Genomic DNA, 23042 nt, shown 5'->3' with positions numbered 1-23042 from the left:
AAAAATTGTAAAAATTAAATTACTTTTAATTTTTACAATTTTTTAAGGGGCGCCAAATGAAAAGAAGGTACCTTAAAAAAAAAAAACAACCCTTTATCTATAATATAGAAAAATTTTAATAAATAAGGACGCCAATCAGGGTTGCTGTCCCGGAGCGTTACCGCTCTCGGCGGCCTGCTATTAACTTATTTGCTTTTAAATTGAAATGGCTTGAAAATAGAAGAAGTTATTAAATAAAACATCAACAATTTAAATTAAACCCTTACATTTTTTGCTCCTTTATTATTGTCAAAATCTTCATTTTGCAATTGTATAACATATTGGTGAGTCCTACTTGATATATGTCTACTAGTGCATCTTTTTTAATATTACTTGTACCATTTATAAATCGTAAGGCAGCTGCTCTTACTGCTCCATTAGTTCTTAATAAAATAGTACTTCGATGAAGAGCACATAATTTAAATATGATTTTAACTAAATAAGTAGTTTCTTTTTCTGTAATGGTTTCAATTTGAAAATCCTTGACAAACTCCCATCTATTAAAAGTCTTCAAAGTAACTCTCTTACTTTTCAAAGTACTATCCATATTTTAATTTTAAAAATTTGGTAAAGAATAGGAAAATTAAACTTTTTATATATCCTAGATTGTCTTTATTTATATATAAATATAAATAGTCATTAGTGAAGAATAACAACTGTCATTAAAATGTGACTTGTTATAAATTTCATTGAGTCTGCAATGTGTGTCTTCATTAGGAAATTTCCTTATTTGCGCATTAAAAGTGTTAAGTGGAAATTATACTCTATTCTTGATTTATCTAAATATAAGTTTTCTTAACAATTTTATTGCCTCGTTCGTAGAAGACATCGTCATCATCAACAGAGTGTCAATTAAATGTTGCGAATAACAGTTAATTGTCTGCATCCTTTCTTTCCAAAAAAAAGAATAAAAAAATGCATTTTCCAAAAATTTAATAATATTTGAGGTAATACAAAACTTTAATAGTAAATATATCTTCTACTAAAAAATAAAACAGGTAAAGATTGGTTTGCATGCTAACTTTATTGGAAAGTCTGAATATTACACATATCTTAAACGTATTAAAAGTTAAAAGAATAATTTAAATAACTTTTTAATCAATTTTTTAAAGGTTTAAGGATTTTTCTCTTAACTTTTTGAATAGCGCATAAACTGTTAATTATGTAAAGATGCTGGTCAAAATAAATACATTTTGAATAAATAAATATTTTATATAAAGTATGACATTGCAAGACCTTATTTTTATTATATATTTTGTATTGGTTTGCTTCAAGCGTGTTTGCGTTCAATATTTGCGCTTTTCAAGCAAAACAATCGATCATTACCATAAAACAAAATAAAAATAAAAATAACATAAAAAGCGATAATATAAAATATAACTTTTTTGTTTTTTGTTATTCACTTGCTTTTACTGTTCAATAGAAGTTTAATGAATTTCTTTTTATTGCTATAAAAACTTGAATAAATATACCCAGGCTTGCTAAATAAAAAAATGATAAATAAAAAAATTTGTCGCAACATTTAATTATAAATATTTTTTTTATGGTTTTCTTTTAAGTTTCATTTAATAACTTTGTATACAAAGCAAAAATTGGATAAACTTGTTTTTTGTTACTAATAACAATAAACAATTTTATTAATGATTTTTTATTATATTAGTCATTATTTATCAAAATATATAGTATACTATATATTTTGATTAAAAAAAGCTTAATAAAGCTTAAGTTTTTTCATTAGTAAATGTCGCATATATCCAACATAATTGTCATTCAAACTTTTTTACGTAATCGTCAAAGTGGTTTTTTGTAAAATTAATTACTTCTTTTATCTTACCGCTTAACAGAGCAATTTAAAAATTAAAAAAGTATCAAAGTTGCTTCATGTAAATCGCTCTTAGCGTACGTAATTTGTTTAAAACAAGTGCTGAAATATCTAACATACGTAAACTTCAAATTATGTAATTTTAAAACATACTTGAACATATCAAGTTTTACAGTTTGACTTTCACTTGAAAATTGCATTGCATGAACCTCTCCTTAATTTTGATCTATAATATTTGTTTTTGTTAAAAAAAAATTATTATAGAGTTTTAAAATTTTGCTTGTTAATGTGCCAGCGTGGTCAAGTGGTTAGCATGCAGAGCTTCTGAAGTAAAAAGCCGTGGTTCAAGTCCACTCGCTGGCAACTTTTCTTATTTTATTTATTTTATTAATTTTTTTCGATTTTCAAAATACTAAATACTTTTATAGTATATATTATGTATAAATAGTTTCTATACAATCTCTACAAATAGTTTTATAGAGATTATATATAAACAAATGTAACGATATTATACACTTTTACACTCTAACAAACAAAAAGATTTTTAAAATGCTAAAAACATCAAAAAAAGGGGGGAAATTTGTTGTGTATGTGTCATGATTAAGATACTTATGTTATTTTAGTTTTACATTTCAAGTTTTTTTACGTTGAGTTCGAGCAAGGAAAATGCGTATATATACATGTTTATATATAGAATATAAAATCTATAGAACTATAAAGTTGTTGTTTTTTTGCACATTAAGTAACAATAATTTAAAAAAAAAAGCAAGCTGATGATTTGAACTTGCCACGCGGTGACCTAAACTTTTTTTAAAACAGTCAGGGGTTTAAAAAATCTTTTAATAAGATCATAATTCTAATTTTATATTTAAAATATACCATTTTATTAAATTTATTATTTTTTAAAATAATTGAAAGTTAAAATTATTTAATATTTATATAATAAGGAAATTTAGAGTTTTACAACTATTTTACCATGTCAACATTAAACATTCTAAACCGAGTGCGCAACAAGGACAGAATTTAGATGACTATCAACATAGTATTATACTCAATTATTTTTTGGCTTAACTTTTAGATTAGGGATTGTCCAAAAACTACGCAACCCTAAATTTCACAAATAAACAAGACAAAAAAGATCAAAAGTTTTCCCTCGCAGAGTTGTGCGTTAAATAAAAAATCTAAATTGCATTCATTTAGTTCAACGAAAATCACCGCCTTAAAGAACTAAAGATTTCCTTTTTTTTTTAAATAAATTTAGCATTGCATAATTTATGGACGATCCCTCAGCATTTTATATTCTATAGTTTTTAATGGTCTAAGATATTAGTTCTGCCGTTTGTATAGCATTGCATACAAACATCTGTAAGTGTAAATGTCTTCAGCATATGTTGAGTTTGCAGGCAGTATATGAAACAATCAACATTGACAGCAGTGCACTACACGACTGAGCTATCAATGATATGGGTTTAGAAGAAAAACAAACCTAACTATAAATCTTTTATAAGCTCTAGGTATGCGAAAAAGGTGCGTATGTTAATTTTTGTGCTCTTAAAGCAATTTTTAAAAATAATTAATTTTTCCTAAAAACATTGAAGTAAACAAACAGTAGGTATAGAAATGACCAGTGTTGAATAGATAAGTTTAGAAATGGTAGATTTGGTAAAGACCCGCATTTTATGGGTCCGTAAAGCTAGGATATATAAGGAAATAGTATAGAAAAGGTTGGTGTGGAATAGACTTATAAAGACCCGTATTTTTACAGATCCGATCAACTAGTTAGTTAATAATAATGTTATTAACTTTATGCGCTGATAATATTTACTAAATACTTAATATTAAGAAGACGATCGTTTTATGAACCTTATTAAATTAATTACATTCCTATCAGAAAAAAGTGCAAGTGGCAAATAGTAATTTTAAACTTGATTATAAACCATTTATTTATTTATTGCTCTTTGCGCCAAAAACTTACCAAAAAGTAAATAAAAAGATTTAAAGACAAATACCGAAAATATGTAATTAAGTACAGTTAAAAAATATATATTCTTAGTTAAATACAGCAATTATTATATATCATTATTATCAAAATAATATTATTTTAATAATAAAAAAATAATGTTTTATGAACCTAATTAAATTACATTACTAATGTTACACAAAACAAGATTTTTACTAAATATATTAATTTTTAAGAATCCTATTATAGAAAAAAATGCAAGCGCGCAAATAGTAATTTTTAACTTGATTATAAACCACTTATTTATTCATTGCACTTTGTGCCAAAAACTTACCAAAAAGTAAATAAAAAGATTTAAAGAAAAATACCAAAAGTATGTAAATAAGTACAGTTAATATATATTCTTATTTAAATACAGCAATTATTATATATTATTATTATTAAAATAACATATTAATTTAATAATAAAAAAGTATTTTATTTTCTTAAAATTATAATAAAATTAAAACTTCAATCAATTATGAAAAACGAATTTTCACTACCAGTAAAATGAAAGTAACCTAAATAAGTTCAATAGTTTATGTCAATATGAATTAAAGTAGCTTGTTGAAAACGATAAAACTTTTTAAAACACTTTTTCATAATTTAGATAATTTTATGAAAATTTGGGATGTTAAAATAGCAATTTTTGTCATTTTTGGCGGTCGTTGACCGGCCGTTAGTTTCCATGCTGATTTATGGTTTAAAAGCATTTTTCCATTTAGTTCAAATATTAGATGTCTGGTGTGTTTAGTTTGTAGTGCGCAGTTCAATCTTTTATTATGTTTCGTTTCAGCAAATTATATAACATCTCCTTTTAAATAAGTTTTAATACTGGACTTTTGTTGAATTACTGCCCAATGCTAGTTCAATGACATCTAATTTGGCATGTTTTTCTTCAGTTGTTTCTTTTTAGTAATGTTTAAAAAAAAATCTGTCGCCTGTGATCGTCTTCAGTCATTTAAGAATAGTTTAATTTGTTTAACATTTCTCTTTTCTCTCTTAAAAGCTTCTTCATTAGAATAATTGTATATTGTTTTAACAACCTGCAACGTGTCTGTTATGTTCACTTGCATCTTAGAAAGATAATAGAAGCAATCTTTTAGAACTCACTCTATCTCTTAAGGTATCTTAAAGCAATTTCAATTTGCTTTATTTCAGAAATTATCAAATAAGAAATTAGGCATATAAAATTTAAATTATTTAATATCCAGCCAATGTAAACTCTTCTTTATTTTCTTTGGTAACATATATTTAAAAGAAAAAGTTACAAATTTTTTTTCAAATAAGTTTTTTAGAATTAATAATAGAGACTTAAAATTTTTTTTAAGTCTCTATTATTAATTCTAAAATTATTATTTCTATTATTATGCTTTTAGCGTAACTTGCTACCTTCTTGCCATATCTTTTATTAAAATCATTCTGTTGTTAATGACGCTGTTCTCTTAATAGAACATATTGAATTGTATCTCTCTGTGTTTTTCATCTTTAGTGAGTTGTTACTCAATTGGTTTTCAGTGACAATAAATTCAGTAAAGCAAGTTTTTTTTTTTTCATTTTTCTTGTCTTTTTAACTATCAATGATTGAAAGCTAACTTTGAAAAACAAGCTAAAGTTTTATATAATCTCAAATAGAACACAACTCTACACCTTTCCTTCAATAAAACTGAGTTTAAGTATTTTAATAATTTTTTAAAACTTTTCTTAATTATATTAATCATATAATTGTTATAATTACACATATTTATAACCTATAATTAGTCAAATTTTAGTAATTTTCCCATTCAAAATAATGCTGACCCTTTCAGCAAAACATCTTTTTTTTTTTCAGATTCGTAATCTCTAAAATTCTTTAACAAAAAAATCTTTTAATGTTTAGGAATTCACGATGGAACAACTATTCATCTTGTTATAAAAAAGGATATAAAGGTTTGTGATTTAATATAAGTTTAAAAAAAAAAAAAAAGTTAGTAATATAATATATATATATATATATATATATATATATATATATATATATATATATATATATATATATATATATATATTTATATATATATATATATATATATATGTATATATATATATGTATATATATATATATATATATACATAGATACAGACATACATACATACATACATACATACATACATACATACACACATGCATACATGCATACATAAATATATACATTTATACATAAATAAATACATACATGCTTGCACATATACATGCATACATACATAAATAAACACATACCTAGTATGTATGTATGTATGTATATATATATGTATTTTTTATGTATATATATATATACACAACCCTTGAAATTAGGAAAGTAGAGGTTGGCAAAAATTTGCGGATTTAGTTTTTAAGATTTGTAGGATTATGCAAAAAAACACTTTAAAAAGCGTTATGCGTAAATTGATGTTTTAAATATGTTGATATTTAAATGTTTTTTAGTATTATTTGCATTGCTGAATGATTTAAAGTTATTGTAAGTTATAAGTTTAACAATGAAGCTAAATTTATAACAACTTGTTAACTATTGGAAGATTTAAATAATGAAACTTTTATTCTTATATTTACATAAGAATATCAAAATAAACATTTTCACAATTTAAAACATTTTAAACAGGGACATATTTTTTTAGAAAAACATTTTTAATTAAAAAATATCATCATAAGAATGGGAATAATGCCCTTTTGAAATAAATGGTTTATGCATCTTCCTGCTTAGTAGTGTAGTTAAAATGCAGCTGTGTCGATTCTCGAATCCATTAACATATTGGGATGCTTCACAAGTTTTACCACTTGTTCAACACTCTAGGAGTGAGATTTCAGATTTAATATTATTGTCAACCATATATTGGATTAGCTCAATTTTAAAATGTTGTGTTGTAGGGGGCTTCGTAACTTTTGTAATGCTGATGTCAACCAACTCACACCAATAATTAAATATACTCTAAATATAATGTTCATAAGTATTTACCTTTGATATTAAATGGTTTCTTTAAACTGCTATTTTATTTTTGAATCAACTTTTAAACTTTATATTTAATTTTAAAACCAACTTTTAAATACAAACAAGAACTTTTAAATACAAGAAAGATTTGCAAAATTTAAATGTGTGTAAACAACTTAGCGAAAATTTATTGGCTTCTTAAAACAATTGTACTTTTTAAAAAATCGTTCATTGGTTACTTTATAAATTTGAAACAAGATATTTTAAAACAAGATGACTTGACTTTAAATAAAATCTTTCATTGTTTGGAATTAACAATCTAACAAAACTAGTCCAAAATTAAGATTTAAAATGTAAATTTGCAAGCCATTTTTAAATCAGGATACTTGAGATTTGGCAAAACCTCATTTCTAACCTCGAATCGAAATTAGGGTAGGCATTCGGTATGGCCAACCTAACGGCCGACCTAGAAATGTTTGAGATGTTTGTGCAAAAACTTGAAAAAAAAAATATATATATATATATTATGTTAGTTTACCTCCCCAAGGCTGTGAAGGCCACTACAGACAAGGAGGCTGCTTGGTTACAACCCTCTCTCAACTCTATAACTCTGAAACATGAACCTTGATGAACAAGGCCACTGCACGGAGAAACAAGTTGAGCATGGTATTACCAGAGATGTGGTGAGGATCGAACTCGGAACCTCTCGCTTATGAAGCGAGCGCTCAACAACTATATATATATTCATTTATTTTAATTTTATATTGAAAAATGTAACTAAAAAAAAAGTTTAAAGGAGTTATTTTTTTTTATGTGATTAATTAGTTGTATATAACTGAAATTTTATATTTAAATTTATCATTAGACTGAAGACCAACCTCCTAACCAATCAACACCTGTTGTAACAGCACCATCTAGACCTTCGGTAAATTTTTAATTTATTTTAGAAACTCTTAATTTAAAATAATTCTTTCAATATTTTTCCAATATTTATGCGTGTGTATGTATATATATATATATATATATATATATATATATATATATATATATATATATATATATATATATATATATATATATATATATATATATATATATATTAGCAGAAAATTACTTATAAAAAATTTTTTTCATTTTACACTGTGTCTCATTAACAAAGATTCATCAAAAAATGAATTATCAAATTAATAAAACTTCAATTTATACAAAAATTAAATTACAGGAAGTCATAAATGTCTTAACTACTGTAAATTTTCACACATTTGTGGAACTTGCTGACACTATTATTAAAAGAATTCTTTAGAAATGATTACTTATGCTTTTTTTTAAATGTTTTTTTTAAAAATGGGTTTTTGATGTAAATATTATTTGAACTCATTTATTTTTATAGTTTTTTAAGAGAAACTTATTTTCTTGCCTACATTTAGAAATTAATTCGGATTTTTTGTTTAATAAACATTCTTGATTTGCATGTGTAATTATTTCAAATTTTTCTTGTAGGCATAGTATGCATTTTTTGGAAATATAGTTATATGCAGGCGCTGTTTTAAGAACAATTCAGTATAAAATCATCGATATTTTTTTCTTTTAGTTCCCATATATATTTTGACAGCATGGTATCTTTTGAATACTTTTTATTTTTGAAAGATTGCTTATGATTGGCAAAACGTTTTTTCCATTCACCCTCTGTTATGCCAATATATTGTTTATCAGGTACATTCTAAGAGGAAACAACACATTTATATACCACATTTTTTGATAAACAACTTCCAGTCATTGGACAAATGTTTTTTTGTTTACAATTACAATTTTCTGTAGTTTTTTTATTTAGGATTTCTTTTTTGCTTAACAAAGCATTATTGTGACCTTTTATAATTCTTTCCATATTTTTGTGCAACTTTAGCTAACTTTAATTGTATTTCGATTAAAAATTGTATGTAATTTATTAGAGGGCGGGAAATGCTTATCTACTAATTTCAAAAACACTTTTCCTATGTTAGTGGAAACATTTTTGCTATATGGGGGGTTGAACCAAATTACATTTCTAGTATTATTTCGTTTTTTTTGTATTCTTTTTTTCAGGGTCAAATTTTAGTTCAAAATTTTCAAAACCACTTTTTTTTAGGGCAACTTCAAATATTCGTTTAGAGGAATTGAATACGTTTTCATTAGAGGAGTTTTGGTTTAATCTGTTATTACTTGAAATCCGGATTTGTTTTAGAATTTGGGGTGGATGATTTGAGTTAATATTAACATACAATAATTCATCGTTTGGTTTTTTGAAAGGCTTATATGAATTTTCAGAGAGGTTAAATGTGACATCAAGAAAATTCACAATGTTTAAATTTATGTTAATTTCGATTTGAAAGCCAATTTTTTAAAAATTTTTTATATCTTTTCTAATTTTATCAAGCTGTGGAACAGATTTTTTACACATTACTATTAAACCATCGTCGCTATAAAGGCCTAAATCTTTTATATTGATTATTTTACTTAACAAATCTAAAATATATAGTCCAACAAATTCACAAAGTTCTGCTCTGTCATAACTGCCCATTGTTACATCAAAGCAGTCATGTATGTTTTTCTTTTTCCAAGTTTCTTTATTAAAATAAAGTAAGGTTTTTCCACAATGTTTTGTTATACGGATTGTGTCATCAGGAATAACTGTGTGGCTTTTTGCAAATTCAATTGTCTTTTCTAGAATGCAGTTATTGAGGGCTAAAAATCATTAATGTCAAATTGAATAAATATAGTCATTTTTATTTTTGATTATGAAGAACCAATTTATAACATCAGTGGTTTTTTTCCACTGTTGCAAATTTAATTTATCTCTAAGAATATTATTAATTATGTCCAATTTAATTTTGCTTACATGTCCAATCTCACTTTTTGAGGGAACCAAAAACCAACAAGGAAGTTTGTTTTGAAAATTTAGTTTATGGTCTTTTAGTGTTACAAAGGCTTGGGCAGGGGCAGTCATGTCAGGGGCATAATTGGCAAAGGAACGATATTTTTTTAAAATGGCATATTATTTACACCGATGAAGTATTGCTAAAAAAATAAACCTTGATAACAGAATCGAATCAACTATCAAAAACATTTTTAAAGTAATCATTTCTGAAAAATTCTTTTAATAATAGTGTCAGCAAGTTCCACAAATGTGTGAAAATTTACAGTAATTTAGACATTTGCAACTTCCTGTAATTTCATTTTTGTATAAATTGAAGTTTTAATAATTTGATCATTCATTTCTGATGAATCTTTGTTGATGAAACACAGTGTAAAAAGACAAAAATTTTTGTTAAGTGATTTTCTGCTAATATTTAATTACTCTGTTCTTTTAAGAACATTGAGCACTCTATTGTGTAGAATACATTTTAAAGTTGTTTAAATATATATATATATATATATATATATATATATATATATATATATATATATATATATATATATATACACACACACAACTAAGGGTGTTGTGATTAATCATTTTGAGAAATTTTTGATTAACGATTAATTGGTTTAAAAAAAAACGATTAATCGATTATTAATCGATTAATTTATGAAAAATAAAGTTTTCCTTTAATTACACAAGAAATAGTATTATTTGAGTTTTTTAAATATAAATTAATTTTGTTTCAAAGTAATAAAACAGTCCACTGTAATAAGAATGGTTATAATATTAAAATGGTTAAAAGAGGTAAAGAACTTTAATTAATATAATTATTGAAAACATAATAAGTTTTATAACTAAATCGTAATACATTAGTGAAAAACATTTCAGAAGTTCAAATATAAGTTTTATAAGAAATTTTTAATATAGGGGAAAGGCGCCTATGATGGCATACTTAACTTTGAAGCTTCATTATTCAGTATCCTGAAGACCAATAATAAAAGTTTTGATATGGATACATTCCTTGTTACATCTAGAACAATAATTACCTTGGGAGTTTTCATCAGTTTTATTTTTTTTATAAGTTATCCTTATTGTAAAAAAAAGCACAAGTATGCCATCATAGGCAACCACTGCTCCTATGATGGCATAGGGGAGGATGGGGCTAGTTAGGATCGAGGATAACTTAATGATTTCATTTAACCTTAGAGTCTTCCCTCAGAAAAGTCAGAAATTACTCGAAACCATCCTAATTTACCATTTCATGCTACACACCAGCATTGTAAAATTTTGCGCATGCGCATAGGATATATTGCGTTTTATGTATTTTTTTGACCAAAAAAAAAATGTTGGAGCATCACTTTCTTTTAACTTTACTTAAAAATAAGTTTTTCTTATAAAAAAAAAAGGTTTTCCCAACTCGTCAATATTTCAACACCCCCAACTCGTCAGTATGCCATCATGGGTAAAAGTCGTCATTTTCATTAAAACAAGCTGTGTCTGCTTTGTTCAAAAGATAAAATTAAAGTAACTATTCCACTAAATGCACAAAACTTGAATACAAAATGCATGAAAATTTCATTTCTGCACAGTTAATAGTAAAATCACAATCTTAAATATATGAAGGAAATAAAACTACAACAGCACATCCCAAAATCGATTTTTGTTGATTATAAAAACAATATTTGTGCACAAGGGACGTTTTTTCACTAAAACTAATGTAAAGTCAGTATAGTCATGTAGATCTAATCATTTTTTTACCAAAACCAATTTTAATGGAAATATGACCGGTATGCCATCATAGGCGCTATGCCATCATAGGCGCCTTTCCCCTAGTCAAGTTTAAATAATGTTTATTTCATGTCCATTTTGTTTCTGTAAAAGATATGAGCGAAGAAAGCATAAAGAATCAATAGTTTCATCATTTAAGGATGTTCTCAATTTAGTTACAAAAAGCCCTGCCGCACTAAAACATCTTTCAGCTTCGACCGACGATGGTGGAATAGTTAACAAAGCATTGTACATTTGTTCAAATAAATGACTTCCACTTCTTTTGTTAATTTTTTCAAAAATGCTCATTTCTTTTTTAATAGATGAAACGTTGTTTTGAAAATTTACTACAGTTGAAACATTGGTGTTTTTTTTTTGACAAAATGTGATTCAATTCTTCTTTTTTTGTTATATTTTCAGTACATTCATGAGTAGCCTCATCTTCTTGATTTAAACTATTTTCATTAACATTCTGATCAATGAGAAATAAACGATGAACAATTTCTTTAATTGTTAAAGCAATTTCGTTTTTTGTTGGTCGTTTTAATATTGCATTTTTTTGTGTAAGTGCTTTTAGGTAAGTGTTGGGATCATCTAAATATTCTAACAGGCCTTCTACATTAATAATTCTACGTTCAAATATTCTTTTACTTACTGCTTCATAGAATTTCATACCAGTTTCACTTGATTGAGTTTTCAATTTAGAAAGTAAAAATTCAAATATTTTTAAAGCATCAATTATATTGCAATCTCGCCTTCCCAATGCAAGTGAACTTACCTCAATGATTTCTAATGATTCTACAATTTCCTCAACCTGCTTAATTTCACAATTTGTTGGATATAAATGAATAACTGACAAATTTATTAGTACTGATTTTATTATTTCTTTTAACTCCAAGAACCGCTTTAACATCGCCAACATTGAGTTCCAGCGTGTACGTACATCAATTATCATCACTTTTTCCTTTCTCAGTTTTTCTTGACACTCTCTTTGCAGGAAATCATTTTTTACAGGTGATTTTCTAAAAAAACAAGCAATTTTTCTAATTTTATTTATTGCTGATGAAAAATCTTTAACAAATTCGATTTCATAATTCAAAATCTTCCTCATCATCATCACATTCGTCACTTATTGAAGAGTTATCAAGTTCTGTTTCAAAATATTCGTCATCAGGTTCTACTAAATTTGTATGATTAGCATATAAAACATCTACCACAGCCAAATGTATGCCATGACTATGACAAATTTGATGATAAATACCCATCAATCGTCCCATTTTTTTCATTACAGACGAACCATCTGTTATAACAGCAATTATGTGGTTTTTGAGCTGCAAACCAAACTCGTCTAGTTTTTTAATAACAATCTCAACTGCCTTGGTAGCTGGCATTGTGTCTTTTACTCTTATCATACCAATACTAATCACAATTCCGTTTTTCATATGGATATTCATACACATATAACGTCTGTTTTTTTTGGAACTCCACTCGTCTAATGATAATGAAAATCTCTCATCATCTTCTATTCTCTTTTTTAAATCACTTTTTAATTTTTCTCTAATCTGGTCAGCATACTCAAGTGTAATACTTTTAATTCCTTGTCTTGTTGTTGGCATTTTTAAACCTTGAGCTTTCCATCCTTTGATAATTTCTTCACTATTTGTTAAAGTTGAAAACGGTATTTTATCTAAAGCTGTTAACTTTGCAAGAATTAACCCAGGACAAGAATTTTTTTTTTGAAAATAGGATGAAACTATCTTTTGAGAATTACTTTGTGCAACTAATGAGCTTCCTGAAGCAGACTCTAAAAGAAGGTCGTGTTTGTGTTGCATGTGGTACATTAAGGATGTAGTTGATAAATGCAATTTAAATTTGGTGTCACAATGCTTGCATTTTAAAGTTCGTGAATCGTTTATATTTTCTAATAAATGAACCCAAACCTTAGACTTTCTTTTTTTTGGCTGCACCCATATATCATTGCTGTTGCATATATTGTCAGATAAATCCTAAAATTATAATACAATTTATAAAAATCTTTGTAAGTACACTATAATTCAAAACAGAACACACATTCCCACGAAAATACATTCAAAAAGATTATTATCAACATACCATTATGAAGTAAAACACGAGGATTAAAGTTTTTATAAAAGTAATAAATGTAAATATTCAAGATGTTCTTGGAAATTATGGCCTATATAGTTAGTTCCGTGGTTTAACATGAAACAATTACTAAATCCAGTGTCGACGATCCGGTGTTTAAAGATGGAAAAAATTGGAAAAAAAAAGTGCTTATTTTTATATAAAACCAAATCCTAATATAAAACGTCGATTAATCGTTCTAATTTTTCGAATAATCGATTAATTAATCAAATCAAAAAAAAACCGATTAATCGATTAATCAATAACAGCCCTACACACAACACACACACATATATATATATACATATACATACATTTATATATATACACATACATACAGGGTGTTAACCAGGAATAAGTTTGGTACAGTGTTGACAAAATTAGGAGTTTGTCAAAATATTTCCCAATCACCTAGCCCCCTCCCACTTGTCAAAATATTTCCCAATCACTCCCCCCCCCCCTACCTTCTCTGAAATTAAAATGAGTTCCAGGAATGCGCCGGGTCCTTTTTTTATATTCTTTCTTCTTCTACTCCACTTCAGCACTGCATACATAGATTGGACAGCGCTAAAGATAAAATAAAATACTGTCTGTCACATTTATTGAAGATGCATAGGAAATCAACACAAAGTTAAATGTGGTTTCACAACGACATGGCAAATTAAGCTTCGATTTCCAAAGATATAATAAGAATTATATATTTTAAAATTATTTTAATCAGTGTAAATTAATTATTATTAAGAATGATTTATTTTTAATCTTAATATATCATTGTCATTTTCATTTTAAAAGTATTCTCTTTAATATTTTTTTTTCACTGGTTCAATGAAAATCTCCGCAGAAGAGAGCCAATGATCTTGGCGTCCTTTATGGATGAACCCTTACACCATCATATCATAAATTGTGTCATCAAAAGAAATGTTTTAAAAATAGAAAAGGTTTTGAAAAGTAAACATGAGCTTGTAAATTTCATATTTCACATTTATTGTGAGTTCAATTTCATAATTAATGTTAATTTTCTTTATACATAAATTGCCTAATGAAATAAAGTTACAATTATAAAGTCTCAGCAAAAACAACAACAAATATCATTTAATTACAAAAGAATATTGATATGCCACAATTGTGTGCAATCACAAGCAATAGTGTGCAAATAAAGAATACCAATAATTATTTTTTCATTCATTTTCATGAAATGTTATTACGACTATGGTTCATTCAAACATTTAAATTTGTTTTTAAATGTTTGAATGAACCTTTTTTTTTTTCATTTAAATTTTTTTTTGAAGACAAGCAAGCAGCAAAGTAAAAAAATCTATTTTTATCACTAAATAAATTTCTAGTACCAGTTTGCTATAATTATAAAATATTTTTTGTATTTAACTTATATTTCAGAGGTGGTCTTTTAAAAAAGTTAGTCAAAAAATGAGAGAAGTTGGAAGTTTAAATTTTATGAGCATTTGGGAATACCGCATTTAATGGGGCCCCACAAAGCTAGTTTACACTCTGATATATGTATATTTTTTAAATTTTTATGTTTTTAAAAATGATATAACATAAAACAAATTTGATTAAATACAGTTTGCTATAACAGAAACAAAGAAAATTATTGGTTTTTCACTAATTAATTTATGACACTATCAGCCTAAATCAGCATGCAATATAATGATGCTAAGTAAGAATTTGTTTAACAAAATATATAAAGATAGTTTATATAATGTTATATATAAAATTTATATTAACTAGTGAAATAGGTATAGTTCACAAGTAGTTCGAATCTTTTTTTGTTAAGCGTACCCAAAATGTTAAAATTGGTAACTCATATTCCACGAACCAAAATGTAAATATGGAGCACCACAAGTCCTGGTTCCAAAACTCTTTAATAACTATACAATTGATTATGTTCAGATAATTGTATACTATACAAATATCTGAACCTAATCAATCTTAAAACTTTTGGATACTCAGATGATTATCAAACTCTGAAAGCATTCCTTCCTTCATCTCAATATAATGCACTTCCCCCGGATATACCAATATATCTTGAGATAAATGGATGAGTGAATCATTCTATTGTATTAACCTATCAAAAACAAAAATATTTATTAAAGCGCCGCCTAGCAATCAAAAAGATATTATTAAAGGTTAACAAGGAATGCATTAGATTTGTTGACTCCGAATTATCTTGAAAAACACAAATAAATAAGATTGTTAAAAATTGCTACTATATATTGAGCAAAATATTCAAAATAAAATGATTCTTATCACACAAAAATGTGTGCACCATAGTATGTTTGCTTATATTTGCACAGCTAGATTATTGCAATTCCCTCTACTTTGGAATTGAAAAGATGCTATTTAAAAAACTGCAGTCTGTTAAAAGTTGTGCAGCAAGACTAGTATTTAAAACCAGAATAGAAAATTAATTTAAATTCAGGTTAAACCTGTAGTTTAACAGATTGGCTAAAAATTAGAAAAAGATTCTATTTGTAGTTTAACAATTCAGATAAAAATTAGAAAAAGATTCTATTTCAAGGTCCTTTTAATGATGCACCAACGTCATTATACAATTTAGTTTACTACTTAATGTCAGAAAGAACACTAAAATTAAAGGAAACAAAATGCAGTAATCATTTTGGTAATTGAGCATTATCCCACTATGGTCCTAAACTTTGAAATATACTTCCAAATATGATCCATGACAAATAAAACACAACTATTTGTAAGAAAAACCTAAAATCTTATTTAACGGTGAATGATGAACTATTCAATCAGAAAACACTTAAATATTAAAAGTTTTACTAATATAATTAATTTTTGCACAGCTGAGCGTGTTTTACCAACTTATCCATTATTCTGTTAAACGCAATGGCTGTGGGTAAACCTATGTATTTATTTATTTCTAATGCTTAGATATAAGTTTTGCTGTATTTTGACTAAAAGTCTAAAAATAGTTATAATTGACTGAATGTTGTTGCCATTAAAAACGTTTATACTATTAAGGTAAATTAGCTGGTAATTTAAAGAATTATTATCCTGTGTAAAGTGTTATTTAGTACACAAAAATTCCTTCAAGTTAAAAAAGACTTAATACTAAGCAACATGGGTTTATTAATTTGAAAATGTTGTTACAAACTTTTTTAAACCTTGGAAGTATTAAGGTATATTTGTTATAATTGTTATTTTTTATGGAAATTTTTATTTTAACTAACAGTAAGCAATCCATTATATAGATTATTAGTAAACAAATCATTAATAACAATATAATCTGATATTATTTTAAAAATATATTAAAATACAAGTTTATCTTTATATAATCTTTTTAGTTCTGCTTGCTTCTACTAATGTCTTGGCTTTTAGTTAATTATATAAAAAGAGTGCATAACATCATTTATTAAGTTTTTTTTAAAAATCAGTTATAACAGCAGGCACCTAACTCTACACACACTTTAAGTCACGACACTTTCTAGGCATTAATTGGAATAAGTTTACAGACCTAGCTCTAGAGTCCAGACATGGCTAATACAATAGTTTGTAAACTATATTGTTAAGTAGATTGATTCTTAATCATTGTAGCTGAGTAATGTTTAGGGAATTATTAGTTATTGATATTTTTAAAGTTATTTAAAGTAAAAAAAAACTGTAACAACTGTGCTTCCTGTAACAGAATTAACTTGGTTAAATTTAAAAAAAAATGTGTTTAATACTAAAATATTATAAAATCCTAATTAAAAAGAGAGAGGCAGAAAGTCTTCCTAAGGCTTTGTGTTAATGAAATTTAAAAAGACCTACATATTATTATCATTTATTAAATAATTTGTTATGAGCATTATTAGCATAACAATAGTTATTATTACTATTAATGACAAAAACAGCATAGTTTTGTAATATTGCCAGTAAAATATTTATTTTTACCTCTATTATGTAAAAATCCAGTTTCTCCATGACTATTGACTAATGATTAATACAGTGAACTTTTCTAAATTTTATTAGATTAAAAACATGTTTCAACATTAGACAAACTAATAAACCAATGATAAAGTCACAAACTAATAAACCAATGATAAAGTCACAAACTAATAAACCAATGATAAAATCACAAACTAATAAACCAATGATAAAGTCACAAACTAATAATCCAATGATAAAGTTAACTTAAAAAAAAAAAAAATGATCAGTAGTTTGAATTTATAAAAAATTATAAAATTATTTAAATTTAAAACCCATTATAAATAGTTGTTATGATAACTTTATAAAATTTGATTTGTGAAAATAATGCAATGACTAATATTTCAACTATAATAATAGTTCTTTAACAAATAAGTTCTTTTATAAATCTTACATTTATTAGTCATGATGTCATAAAATAACTGAAATTATTTTACTATTTATGTGTATAAAGTGTTGGTAAGTTCCATAGTTTTAGCATTATGTATAATCTATTCTATCTATACTAATTGAATATATCAATGTTACCCCACCTATCCATATTATACTATATGTCACCCTACTTTATATAATGACTTTGAAATGTTGGAAGTTGTATTATACATTTTTATTATATATTTGAGTTAAGATTTTTACTTAAATTGAATTGCTTTCTTGTTAAAAAGTCCTATGGAGGCCTGTAATAGATGTTAGATATTTTACAAAAAAATTGTGAAAAATCAAAAAAGTTAAAACCCATTGAATTTAAATTTTAAAATGTTATAGAATCCTGTAGAACATTTTGACAAGAGCTGGCCATGATCAAATGAACAAAAAAAAATGAAATTAGATCAAATTTTTATAAAACTTTTTTTTTTTTATCATAAGCCTGCTCCAACTCCAAACCCAATAAATTCAAGATTGCCAATTTTTGAAGGACTTGGTGGAGGTAAGATTTTAAATTGGAATAAAAACAGTTTTTCTTTTTTGCATGCAAATCCATTTTAATTTTAATTAGCTTGTAAATGATGCTGTGATGGTTGTATATATATATATATATATATATATATATATATATATATATATATATATATATATATATATATATATATATATATATATATATATATATAGCTTAATAAGCTTATTAAAATTTTTAATAAGATTTAAAGTAGACTTTAAAAATTAGTGGCCAAGAACCACTAAACTTTTATAATTAAAGACATCATAGCTATATAATACAAAGTAATTGAGTTGTGATCATATCAGTTTCACTATTTTTAGACAATTTTGAGACCTAGAATTTGGGCATTGAAAAAATCCAGCCCTAGGTACACAAACTTCCCCTATAAGGTAAGTATGGGTATTAAGGCCCGGCGGGTAATAAGGCCCACTAATCCAAATTTAGGGAAAAAATAAATTGTGAAACTTTTTTTCGACATTAAAATATTAGAGTTATCTGGTTTTATCACTGGCAGCAAAAAAAAATCAGCATTTCTTTACATTTTCATTTTTTTAGGTGGGCCTTAATACCCATACTTACCTTATATATGTATTATATATATATCAGTCTTTAACAGGAAGACATGCGATCGTATGTCATTATATGACCAGGCAAATCACCTTTTGCTTTGACGATTTGACCCTGTTATTTCAAAAAACATTTTAAAAATGCGCTGAATGAAAAATATTCTAAGTTATACCTTAAATGAAAATAAATTACATCAAAGCTTCTCAACCAATGTCTTTATACTAGTGGAACGCTTTTAAATAAAGTAACAATTTACTGATAATGATTTTTTTTAAAAGTATAATTGACAGTTGTATATAATTTTTTAAATTTGTATTATATAGATTGTTAAAGTATGCATTTTATATAATAAATGTTATTAAAAAATAAAAAAATTGTTTTGTTTTTATAAACGATGACGTTCTATGGCAACGAAAGTCTCTTTAACGAATTTTAATATAAGAATAATTAAAATTAAGTTAAATAAACTAAGCATTTTAGTTTGATGAGTTTTGTTTTAGTTGGGTTATATATATATATATATATATATATATATATATATATATATATATATATATATATATATATATATATATATATATAATTTAATTACAAATTATTCGTTTTTTAAAAAAACCACAAAAACGCAAATTTAATTGACCAGAATGTTTTTAAAAACATTCTGAATGTTTTTAACAATATAAACAATGTTTTTATTTTTTTTACTGTAAATCATGCGAGTGTTGCTACATCGACTATCTTATAGCTTGACTTGCAACAAAGTGCTGCTACATCAACTGACAAATAGCCTGACTCGCAACGGAATGCTGCTATATCAACTGACAAATAGCCTGACTCGCAAGGGAGTGCTGCTACATCGACTGAGGGTTTGGTTAAGGCAGGCAGTCTATCAATTAATAAATAAAAAAATTCCGGTCTTGCATTTTAATTTTTTATTTTCGTCAACAAAATACGGAAAAAGCTTTCTGACAACATATAAGAGTATATATATATATATATATATATATATATATATATATATATATATATATATATATATATATATATATATATATATATATATATATATATATATATATATATATATATATATATATATATATATGTATATATATATATACAGTCATGGACAAAAGTTTGTGACCACTGCAATTTTTTACAAAAAACACTCAAAATTTAGAAAAACAAGTAGTAAATTATAAATCAGTACATATATTTCGAATGTTTATTCACACTATACAGGTTAAACAGCATGTCTATTCATATTTTAGTATTTACAATGAAATCCTTTATTTTTGAGAATATTTTCAATACGTCCTGGCATCGATTCACACAGTTTCTTGCAATAGTCCGGCGTAATTTCCTGCACCCACATGCGTTTAATCCAGTTGATGAGGTCATCTTCAGAACTTGGGCTATGTGCAGCAATCTTCTGCTTCATTACAGTCCAAACATTCTCAATAATATTGAGATCTGGCCTGTTGCCTGGCCAAAGTTCCAGTAGCGGGATGTTTTCAGAATGCAGCCAGTCCTTAACAGTCTTGGTACCATGACAAGGTGCGCCATCATGCTGGAAATGAGTGATGCCATGTATTGGTACAAATGGTGGCAGCTTATCCATCAGTATACTCAAGTAAACAGCACCATTGATCGTTGTATTTTTAGGCATAATCCAAATGCCGGCACGACCGCTACCAGAGACTGCTCCCCAAATCATAACTTTTGGAGCCTGTTTGACTGTTGGTATAACGTACTTTGGATTATGCCTCTGATTTGGTGGGCGTCTGACATGTCTACAAAATGAGTAGAATTGCGTGAATGTTGTCTCATCTGAAAACATCACTTGTTTCCACTGGGCTGGTGTCCACTGCCTGTACTTCTGACAAACACTATGCGATCGCAAATATTCTTTATTGAAAGCTTCGGCTTCCGTGCTGGTTGGTAAGATTTCAAGCCTGCATCAAATAATCGTCTGCGTATTGTCCAACTGTTTGGTTTCTTGGATGGTGATCCAGGCAGTTTGCCTCTAATGGCACTTGAGGATGCTCTTGGTGATTTTTTTGCTGCCTTTATTATAGCATTATCCATATGGTTGCTTGTAACCTTCGGGCGCCCAGCGCTCGAACGGGATTTAAAACTTTTCAGCTCTTGATTTCTCTTTACAGTAGCTACAACAGTGGAATATGAAATACCGAGCTTTTTGGCTATCTGTCTTATAGAAATGTTCTCTTTGTACAAAATAACGACCTGAGCTCGTTTTCCAGATGTCAGTTCTTTGCAGCGTACCATTTTAACTAGTACTGCTTCAAATAAGGTCTCCATAATATAAAATGTTCCAAAATATTTCAGTTATATCTGAAAATAAACATGTAAACATCAATTTTAGACTCTAATTGACAATTAGCACAAATTGGTACAAAATTGTAGCACTAAAGTAGCCCAAAAGCAATTCAGAGTAGAATACATTAAAAAATATGCGAAAATCACAGTGGTCGCAAACTTTTGTTCATGACTGTATATATATATACATATATATATATATATATATATATATATATATATATATATATATATATATATATATATATATATATATATATATATTGTATTTTTGCTTTAGTTAAGTATTTTTTTTATTTTCTCTTTCGTTAAGATTTTTTTTTCTTGTTTAAAGTTTTTTTTAAATAAGTCTAGGTAAGTTTTTGTAGCGCATTTTTAAATTTTGAAAATATGTCAAAAGCTGTGGTCACATCGTCAAAACAAAGTATTAATTGCGTGCGATCGCACGTCTTCCAGTCAAACACTGATATATATATAAGTTTTTTCTTTTTATTAAACTCAGCTTACATTTTTTCCTAATTCACACAGACCTTTTCCTTTGTACATTTTTTTTGCAATGGTATAAATACTATTCGTCGTTATTACTAACTAATCATACTAACTAATAGTTATATCCATAATAACCAACTTTAAAGTTAATATTTGTCAATATTATTAAAGCAACACTGCACTGCTTTATATATAATATATGTCAAGGTATTTTGTATAATATATTTTTTATACTGAATAATATTTATACTATTATAATAATAGTAGTATAAATAACATGTTATATCTTAAACATATGTTTAACTTATTTAAATTTTTCAATTTTAAATGTGATATAGTAAGAGCCATTTTCAAACTAAAATACATTACAAAAAATTTGTTGTTTATGATAATGATGTCATTGCTATTTGTGTTTTTATCTTTTTTCTGGTTACACCCACATAAAAAGGGCCACAAACATTCAAGTTGGTAAACACCCAGGTAACTGTTTGTCGGTAGCTTTGATTTATTTTGGCATAATATGTTCAATAAAGATCTTCCAAAACGAAAAGCTATTTTTATGCCAACTTTTCAAAACTTACGTCTAAGATTAAGGATTAATTTAGAAACCCACTCTTTAGTTTCTAGATATATTGCTTTTTATTTTAAAAGTTAAAAATTTAGTGTCTTGTTTATTATAATCTGTCTTGATAACTCAGCTGTTTCCACATTAATTTTTTGCTCTAATATCAAAGCACATTCTTTTGTTGACATTACAATATCAATAAATGGAATTTTACTTTGCATTGAAATTTTGTAAAACCTAGATTTAATAATTTTACTTGTTCAACTGTGATTGATTGATTTGATAGGTTTAATATTGCAGTTTTAACAAGTGTGTTTGATGGATTCATACTATTAACAATAATATGATTTTTATATCATATTTCTGTTAATAGTATGAATCCATCATACTATTAACCGTAATATGATATAAAATCTTTTTTAGTATTAATAAGAAAGTCAATCTTAAGTAACAAATGCGTTTTAATTTTTTTAAATTCATTTTCTCTTGATTTTTCGCTTATGCACTGATATAATATCATATTTTCAGGTTTCACAGTCATTTTAATTGATTTTGA

General features: G+C 26.2%; 1 protein-coding gene across 2 annotated transcripts in view; it reads left to right on the top strand.

The window, feature by feature from the left end:
• The window catches only part of LOC100211830 (ubiquilin-1), a 91668-nt gene that overhangs the window by 34947 nt on the left and 33679 nt on the right, over positions 1-23042 (top strand). For both annotated transcript variants that reach the window (XM_065816332.1, XM_065816331.1), the window contains exons 3-5: positions 5740-5789; positions 7692-7751; positions 18450-18510. In XM_065816332.1, the coding sequence (XP_065672404.1) occupies positions 5740-5789; positions 7692-7751; positions 18450-18510 (171 nt within the window). The remainder of the gene's footprint in view (positions 1-5739; positions 5790-7691; positions 7752-18449; positions 18511-23042) is intronic.

The sequence above is a fragment of the Hydra vulgaris genome, chromosome 13 (assembly GCF_038396675.1).
Source record: "Hydra vulgaris chromosome 13, alternate assembly HydraT2T_AEP".
NCBI lineage: Eukaryota > Metazoa > Cnidaria > Hydrozoa > Anthoathecata > Hydridae > Hydra > Hydra vulgaris.
This window is presented reverse-complemented; position numbering and strand designations above follow the sequence as displayed.